The 9,746-nt window shown below is 30.8% G+C and overlaps 1 protein-coding gene across 1 annotated transcript in view; it reads left to right on the forward strand.

The window, feature by feature from the left end:
• The window catches only part of LOC105675912 (neuroendocrine convertase 1-like), a 33,959-nt gene extending 24,774 nt beyond the window's left edge, over window positions 1-9,185 (forward strand). The window contains exons 11-15 of the mRNA XM_012373406.2: window positions 126-278; window positions 1,373-1,542; window positions 3,635-3,768; window positions 4,511-4,642; window positions 4,713-9,185. Coding sequence (XP_012228829.2) covers window positions 126-278; window positions 1,373-1,542; window positions 3,635-3,768; window positions 4,511-4,642; window positions 4,713-4,844 — 721 coding nt within the window. The 3' untranslated portion in view covers window positions 4,845-9,185. The remainder of the gene's footprint in view (window positions 1-125; window positions 279-1,372; window positions 1,543-3,634; window positions 3,769-4,510; window positions 4,643-4,712) is intronic.
• The last annotated feature ends 561 nt before the right edge of the window (window positions 9,186-9,746 follow it).

Raw genomic sequence — 9,746 nt, forward strand, 5'->3', positions numbered from 1 at the left:
CAAGAAATTGAAGAAGGAAGAACAATTTTCCTGTCTCCTTGACACTCGTCGCTCTTCTTACCGTTTTACATGCGCTCAACGTTAAGTTCTTTCTAAAGAGCTTTAATAATTGCATAAATTTTCAGCGAAAACCCCGGCTGGTTTAAGAACGCAGCTGGATTTTGGTTCAACTCGCGCTTTGGTTTTGGACTTATGAACGCGTACGCGTTAGTAATGGCAAGCTACAACTGGACGACGGTGCCAGAGAAAACTATTTGCAAAGTGGATAACACATATATGTAAGTAAATTAGTTTCAGCAAATTTAGAGAGCGGTGGTTTAATTACGCGATTTGAATAACGTATAAAGCGGATAGCACAGATCATAAAATTGAGCAAACGCCTTTACTCTTTACGAAAGCGAACGTGGTTGCGCAATTTAACGCAATTTAAACTTAAATTATTGCCAGTCTCGGTTGAGTGTTTAATTTATTTCTTAATTTATATTTATTTCAACAATTTGCACACACTTTTCAAAATAAACTTTTCTTTATTTAAATAAAGCATTAAAATTATAATTGATATTTCGATTGATATATTTTACTTTGCGCGATCTACAAGTATCGAAAGTTTTAGAATCTCCACTTAACCCAATTCTGTAATCCCCGTCGCATCAATCGAAGGACGGCCCTCTTTTTCGGAAAGATATTTTCGAATGCTCGAAGAAACGCGAGATAAGAAATGCATCGTTAAATTCAACAAGACCATAAAAGTCCTCGACTCATTCGTTACGACGGTGCGATGGGGACGAGAAAATGGAACATTGTCGAGAACTTTTTCCGAAGTAAGTTCTCGAAAGGGCAATTTATTTGCTACTCTGAGAAATAGATGGAATTCTTGATACAAGAATTGTCAAATGCAAACATACATAAACATTTAAAAAAAACATAATCTATGAGTAATGGGATACTCATAAAGGCAGCTTCATTAATTCGCGTTTCTTACGCGTTCTATGGTAATTATCATAATTATTCTCGTTTGTAATTTAAAATTTGAAATTTAATCGCACACTTAAAGCATTATAGCACAAGTGCATTCGTGTTGCATTGGAAAATGGATATTTATAATAATACGGACGCTCTTTTCCGGAGAGAAACAATTTGTAATAATATTATCTTTCTATATTTTACACTCGAGTAAAAATGGAAATTATTTAATGTAAAAAATTTCTAGAAATTTTAGTTGTACATTGAAACACACGTCACAGCCCTTAGTGCTTCACGTAGTCCATCAATATTTCAAGAATGTGTGACGGTTTCAATATTTCGGGAAACGTGTATCTCCAAATCCACACACGCATATGTATGCAGCACACGCGTGCATTTCTCGTTGCAGCGCCGATATCGGGCTGGCTTATGGAAATTCGAAGAAACTGCAATTCGATGCTGGCAACGTTTGTCGGGCATCAGGGAGCGAAATAATCTTTCTGGAACATGTGGAGATCGAGGCGAATCTTCAGTACTCTCGTCGCGGCGCGTTGCAGATGCATCTGACTGCACCCTCCGGTATATTTTTGACTTTACATCCATTTATCACGCATTCAAAGTTCTTCAGTTCGTGCGTTGACTATTAAACAAAAATCATTTATCTATATGCGAAAAAAATAAAATATAGAAAAATATAGAAAAATGAAATTTTTTCAAATGTGTTTTCTAACAGGAAATATGAAAATAAAAGTAAAAGCGCAGCACTTTTAACGAAACTTTTAAGTGCAAATAGATCATACCAACCCTTGAACAATTTGCCCAGTTATGCTTTATTTAAATAAACTTCTGCAAACGCTGCCAATTTTTATTTATATTCAGCTTAAAAAAAAAAAAAACGGAAAACCGAGGGAATAATCGCGAAGGCAGTTGGAATGAGCTATTTTACGCCCTTAGCCGGGGAGTTTGAAAGAGACCTATGGAAATACCATGCAAGAAAAATGCTCTATAATTATATCGGCGCTGAAGTTTCCGGGAATTTTCTAGGAGGCTAAATGCGAATGCATTTAACTGCATTCACGGAAATCCGTTTGCCGGCCGAATTTATTATTGAGATCGATTCGCTGTTTCATTCGAGTGAGAAAGGGAACGACTCGACAGCGAATAGATGAGACATATAAAATTACAAAGATTAAACAAATACTTAACATCTTTAATTGTAACAGCTAGATTGCACTATGCAAAATTTTTTAAACTTTCTAACATTTAACATAAAGATAAATAGATTTATAAAGAAAAGAAAAAGCTTTTGCTTTCGTAATATATAATTTTTATGTGTCACATTTTTTATGCCATATAAAGTCAACTGTTTCTACTTTTTCTTGTAAATCTATATCTGTATTTGAATTATATCATAAATATTTTGCCATTTTTCGAATTGATACTAAAAGCCATTTTAAATATCATTGCTAAAATAAATGTTTTAAAATTTTCTTAATGTAATTAAGAAATGTCACATACTACCGAGAATATTAACCACGAATATTACATAGTTTGAGATAACACAGCTCAATTCGGGAAAGGTCAGATAACGAAGAGATAATTCCAACAGAACTAATGCCACCATTAATATTGCAAGTCACGTTCTTGTGTCGCACAGCAAACGCATTTAACTGCACAAATACGTTCTTAGTTCAATTTATAGCTGGAAATTCAATTTAATGCTACTTCGATGAAGCTTGTTTATCCGAAGAGGAATAGTATTCGATAGAAATGGAATTTGTTGTTGAATAAAAATTATAGAATATTATTTAACACATTATAAAATACTTAGAAATGTATAAAACGTACCGTTAAAAGAAAAAGTATTTAACTGTATATCAAATGGAGTGATACGTCAGAAATAAATACAAACGTATAGATTCCAATCATCACTTTGGCTGATACGTCGTGTTATTTAATTCCGTGAACGTTTGTCGATTGATATTATTATTGACAGATGACGGTACTTGCATTGAAATATAGAAAGAAATCCGAAACGCGTTGAAACGCAAGAAAAGAATGATGAGTAAAAGCATTCGTGCGCATCTAATGCAACAATACTGGTGCTTGGGGATTTATCCTTCCTTGTTTTTATTCGTAGATTTTTACTAAAAATATTTCATTGAAAGCACTTTCCGTTCCAAGCAATATCAATAAAGTATTGCAGCTTTTGTGAATCATACGAGAGAAGAATATTATAGTTTGAAACGCGAAGGGAAGTTTATCGAATACTATTTTTAAATGGATTTTAAAATAAAGTGAGATTTATTATAACAAAAATTTACTTGAAAAGACAAAAGTAAGATTCTCTTTTATTTTACAAAATCTTGTACTAAATAGGTGGTGTGTATTGTGATGTTATTCAAAATTACACGCTTGCTACGCATGCTTATAAAAAAAAATCAATAACGCTCGCACGCAATTGTAATTAATACTTGCGTGATATAAAACCGATTGCACATTTTATTTCATTATCTAGAATATATGTATATGTGTATGTGCTGACCAACTGAACCAAATTTCTTACAAAATCACGAAAAATACTATATTTATAAAATATACACAGATGAAACATTATGATGAAAATAATCTGAAAATGACACTGATGCAAATTCTGTGTTCCACTTCTTAGGAAACTTAGTCCAAATCCTAAGTCCAAGAAGGCTGGATAATTCCAACGCTGGTTTTACAAAGTGGAAATTCATGTCCGTTGCGACGTGGGGCGAAGACCCTCGAGGAAGGTGGACCTTAGAAATATTTGACGAAGTAAGACTTTGAAAACGCCTTTCGCAAACTTTGCTATTATCGAGCCTGCAGCAACATGTGCAAAAATAATGTATAATCATCTATAATCTTTTTCGTCGCTTCTAACAAAATCATACTGCGATGTTGATTGTTAGTTGATAAAAGTTAATAGAAAAATATCAGAGTATAAGTCTGAGCACAATAAAAAAAATTCAATTAATTCTTTGACAAAATATAAATTTTCGTGAAAGAATTTTATATTAGAATAAAAGCATTTTGCCCTAGAGAGAAGTGGATATACGATATGTTTCATGGGGCATATATATTTAATGTATTGGTAGAAAAAAGATACACAAACTCAAAAGAGGAAGTGATACGGTAGAATACGAGAATACCGGGGTTTGTTCTTTTTTCCATCAAATGTCTTAAATTATTTAACCCAGGGGGTTTTAAAAGACTGATACAACATATAAATTTACATATTTATATAATTTACACATAAATAAAAATATTGTAAATTTTCAAAATCAAACTCTTTTTTCACGGAATATGACGTACCTCACATGTCAAACACTTCTATCCCATCGAGTTTGCCAATCGCAAATACACGGATCGTTGTAATGTTTAATGCAGCTGATCGATAATCGATCGCTTCGAATTGCCTCTCTCTCCCTCTCTGCGTATCGAGAGTCATGAGCTATATATCAGTCAGTTGCATCTGTCGCGCGTGCATATTTGATTGTGTATATTTACACACTTTCAGATAGGCCCGAAGCAGAATAATGGCACAATTGGAGCATTTAGATTGATTCTACATGGAACTGCGCAAATTCCAGCTTACCGCAGAAACGGACCAAGAATTTACAACAAAGATTATAACCGAATACGTAAAATGGTATAATGCTCCATGTTTTTTTTTTATATTATTATAATAAGACGATCGATTAACATCATCTATATTTCAGTACGATGCAGCAGAACCGTTCATAACAAATTCCGTACAGGATGGATACGATCAGGATACTTTATCGAAATCATCAGAAATTGATAATGCTTCGTATACAAAATGGTTGAAAAAACTATTAAAATTGTTATAGCCGACGTGTTCTAGTTATATTACTGCATTGGAAATTAAATTAATGTACAGAAACACTCGCGCAATTGTTATGATTATTGCAGCGACATCCACAATTGCGCTCATATTTATTAACATTTACGCAAGCTTATATCTGGAATGAACTAATTCTGTCTTAATTATCTGTCTTTTTTTTTTAATTGCATCAACCTCTCACTCTAAGATTGCGATATATTACATCAATCACAGAATTTAGCCGCGTGTATTAATAAATACTAGATAATCGGATTGCGATATTTTTATTTCGACGCGATGGTAGATTTAAGCAAGTTTTTCGCAAACGTAAAATTATTTCATGAAACACTTACGCATATATGTATATACATCGACAAGATGCTCGATAATTATTAATCGCTTAATTTAATTCGATACAAATTTACACTTTGGTAATTCTTCAAAACGCATTTTGCGACATTTTTTCCATCGAAGTTTATCATGTGAAAAGTCGGCAAAGTGGTAATTATATTTTCAGATACTTTATTTTGCGTATATTTATCTTTAATTTCCATTATTACACACATCACACTTATTACATATAATACACATTCGTAGTATACGTCGGATCCATGAAAATCTATGAAAATCCATTGGTCATTTAAATCGCGATAACTTGATAAAAAAAAAATAATAGCTCAATTTTTAAAAACGGATTTTAAAGAGAAGACTTCAAGCTTTCTAAAGCAGAACTCAAAAAATAAAAATCTTTTATTTTTTAGCTCTGTACATAATATGAAAATTTAAATTTTTTTGTCAAATTGCATAATTAACTTGTAAATTGTGTCGAGAATAAAAGCTGAGACTTCAAGTTTAAAAAAATGCTTTTTTAAAAATCTCACTACAGACATTTCTCACAACGTTATTATAATTTGTTGCTAAGTTAATTTCACCATTATCGCACAATTTAAAGCGATTTAATTTTGTTAAAGAATCATGGACAAGATACTATTTTTAAAGCTCGATGGTCTTAGAAGACTTTTTGTGTGACAATGCTTGAACGAGTTACTCGCGAGGATAACTGTAGAATCTAAATATTTTTGAAATATTTAAATAATAGATAAAGTTAATATTACATAACAAACTTATCACTCAAATATTTATATACTTTTACATTTTGTGGACAAAATAATCACCAAAATTTACTCGGGGCTATCGGTCTTTAATAGTATTTCATCAGCGGTATGTATCATCCGAGATACACAATGTAATTCATTGTAGAAAATCGAGTGTATCCTCCTATCTCTTTGTTGTGGCTATCTAGCTCATTTAACAACTGACATTAGTAGTTAATAATAAACACTTCTAAAACTCAAGCCATTAAATTAGACAATAGCTCCTTTGAGCGAAAACTCTTTTGCAATTGCATGCAAAGAACATTCATAACAATCTCGAACAATAGTATAAATATGTATACATATTTGTATGTCAATCAAAATTTTAATAAAATTTTAACCAAAGTTTCAAAATCAAATAATTAAAATTTTAATGATAAAAATGAGTAATTTAATATATTTTTGATACACAAAAACTTCATACCTGTAATCTCTTTTCAATCAAAAAGCAAAAAACCGACTAAAGTTTAGAGAGTTTGCACAATATAATTTGAGATTTATTTCCTGATAATTAAAGATATATTATTTCCCGTGTTAAAACAAAAATAAATATTTACTATAGAATTTCCGATTTCGGAAAATTCCTTTCCGAAAATATTCGCTTTAGATATGCGGTTTTTCACGCACCACTCTGCATATACTCTACTTTTCAATCGCAAAATGTATAGATTCAAAGAACATACAAATGTGTCCTTTTACACATATGAATGATTATCATAGAAAACTGAAAAGAAATAGAAAGAAACATTCAAATACGCAATCCAAATCTTTATAATTCATAATAGGTATAAAAAAAACAACTAAATGTTCTGCATATTTTACAAATAAAATTATTTTTGTAATATTCAGCATAATCTTAGCTAAAATTTAAAAATGATGTAGGGAGTTAGTATATACTGGGCCTTGATTAAGGATCAAAAATCTTTCAGAAAATTCTCACAGAATACGCGAAAACAAGACTAATGTAGAAACAGCTTTCTCAATAGCAAACACAACCGCCATTGCGCACCTGCACGTTTCGACTATAAATCATTTGCTGTGCTAGCCTGCAAGAATTGAACTTACACAAGCTCACGGTCATATTTTGCGGTGATATATAACTGCACGAGCACAAGCAAAATTTTTACTGTGATCAGTCATTTACTTTTATAATAAACGACTTCGCGTTCCTCCAGATATCAGTTATCTTTAAAAACAAATAATTACATTATCTTCTCTTGAATATTAAGACACCAGGCTTGCAGAACATACATTTTCTCTTGTACAGAAATTACAGCTGCTCGTTTAGAAAATCTAGTTTTATGATAAACTAATTCGATGATGAGAAATTGCGCTGAAATAATTTGACGAGGAAGATTATTCTGCGCATCGCTTTAATGCCATATGCTGAAATTGGATTCTTATAACAAGAAAGCATATTTTGTCAAATTGAAAACCGCAAACGATGGTTTCATCAAAATCAAATTGTTCCACCGTTTCAATCACTTCAATCAACTAATGTGTATATCTAAAGAAAAAAGAAATGGCCAATAGCAATTCTGATAGAATATACAATCAATATACCAAATAAACTCTATGATGAATTATATAATTTCATATATTATCGTTATTTTTCGTTATTTCGTAATTTTTTATATTATGGTCTTTTATTTCTCTTTAATTATTTTTCCTTAAAAGAAATGTCAAAGCACCAAAAGTTTTTAAGTCATGAACAATATACGCCGTTGTGTGCGTGTGTAAAAATTTAATTTCAAATTTCTTAATACGGAATAAAAGCTTTTTCTTTATTTCATTTTAAGTAAATTTTACTTAAAATTTATTTTCAGAATATTAGGTAATTAAAGGACTACTAAATAAAATATTTAACATTAAAATTTTTAAATAAAAATCATGCTTAATGAAATTCTCGTTGAAGTAAAATTAATTTTAAATTAAATATTTGGCATAGATTCGAGAATATTGATTATTCACAATAAATAATTAATTCATCTAAGACCTATTTGCATTACAAATCATCTTATGAATTATAAACTGGGAAGATGAGGTTTAAACGATATAAATCTAATTAGTGCTTGAGGTAAAGCGAAATTATAATAAATTTTGGCGCATCCAGAGACACGTGGTGTAGCGAATTACGATAAATTCTCGAGGTTTCCACACTCCATATTTACTGTTACTCAGCCCTCTTGAATTTCCAACAGCGAAATTTCAGGATTAATTAGAATTGTTTGTTTAATTAGTTTCTCCAAGCGTACACACTTCCAGTAATAGCATAATACTGTAACAAAAAGAGTTTATAACTTTCTGTATATCGAATGCAATTTTTACTTTATTCCTTTACACGTATATTATAGTGAAATTAGAATTTGCACGTAGTTTAATCACTAAAAGATTATAAGTTTTGTTTATTTTTTACAGTAGCCTTCATTTTTAAAGCTTTAGGATAGATTTATGAGACGGGATGCACAGTAAAAAATTGTATGGATAGTGCATGTGTATTACTTTCCGGAAATTTACTCGCCAAAATAATTCACTTTAAAGTAGCCGTTCACTTTTTGGAGCTATTTCATAAATTACAGCGTTTGCTCTGTTGCTCCACATCAAAAACGTCATTTAATGAATCTGATTTTCTGTTTCGTGTCCATTAAATTTATTTCCACCACCTTAATTCACGACCTGCAAAAGAATATTTAACTTACATCTATCAAGTAACTACTTCAGTCGAAGGCCAGAAAAAAATATTCGAAATAATATACGCTACCGCAAACATGCGGGATCCGATCAATATTGTCACGCAATATTGTTTACATACCCTGCATCTCTACACGCGTTATTGATAAAGTTTCGCTTTGCAATATTGAATATATCACAATATTGTCAATATAATCGATAGTACCGCAATAGAAATTTGCAATGCAGCATAAATTAGTAGTGACGTAATTACATTTCACATTGATTGGGCGCGAATAAAAATTGTCGCCTACACATATCGTCTCAGCGTTAAAAAAAGGTCGCCTTGACCTTTTCCAATGTTATTCGCTGACTTTCAGCGCGTTTTGTAAAATCGTTGTGCATTTATCGTAAGAAGCGCTATGCTAGAGACGGCTTAATAGTGCAGCCGAAATACGCGTCATAAATCGTCCGGATATAAGAGATCTATGTAAAAAAAAAAAAAAATACGCACGGTACTCACCAACGTTGTTTTATTTTTTTTCCACATATAAATCCTGTGCTTTCATCGAGAATTGATAAATTATTTTTATATTCTAACCGTTTTCATTTGTTAAAACCATATTCACAGTTTTTTTATAAACGTTCGAATATTATGTTCTTTTAAAATTGCATTCAATTTATTAACAGCCATTACATAAATAATAAAAGAATAATGGTATGTAAAATATAATAGTGATTACACAGTTTCTTTAAAATAATACAAAAATTTTTCAAGATTATCTTAATATTTGCTGATTTCATACGACTTTAATTGTGCCACGTATGTTTTCTGATTGTGAAATAGAAACTATTGATTAAATTATTTGATAAATTATTAGTAAATTTAAAATATATGTACATTTATAAAACTGTCTTCTTTATTTTCATAATTTTGTTTAAAAACAAATTGCACCAATATCACTTATAAAATGTAATTGCCAATCTTATTACAAATATGTGGCATAAAATGCAAACAAATTTTTAAAAGATTGTTTAATTCAAATTATTAAATATTAGAGATTGATAAATACAAATGTAACATT

This window comes from Linepithema humile, chromosome 3 (genome assembly GCF_040581485.1).
Source record: "Linepithema humile isolate Giens D197 chromosome 3, Lhum_UNIL_v1.0, whole genome shotgun sequence".
NCBI lineage: Eukaryota > Metazoa > Arthropoda > Insecta > Hymenoptera > Formicidae > Linepithema > Linepithema humile.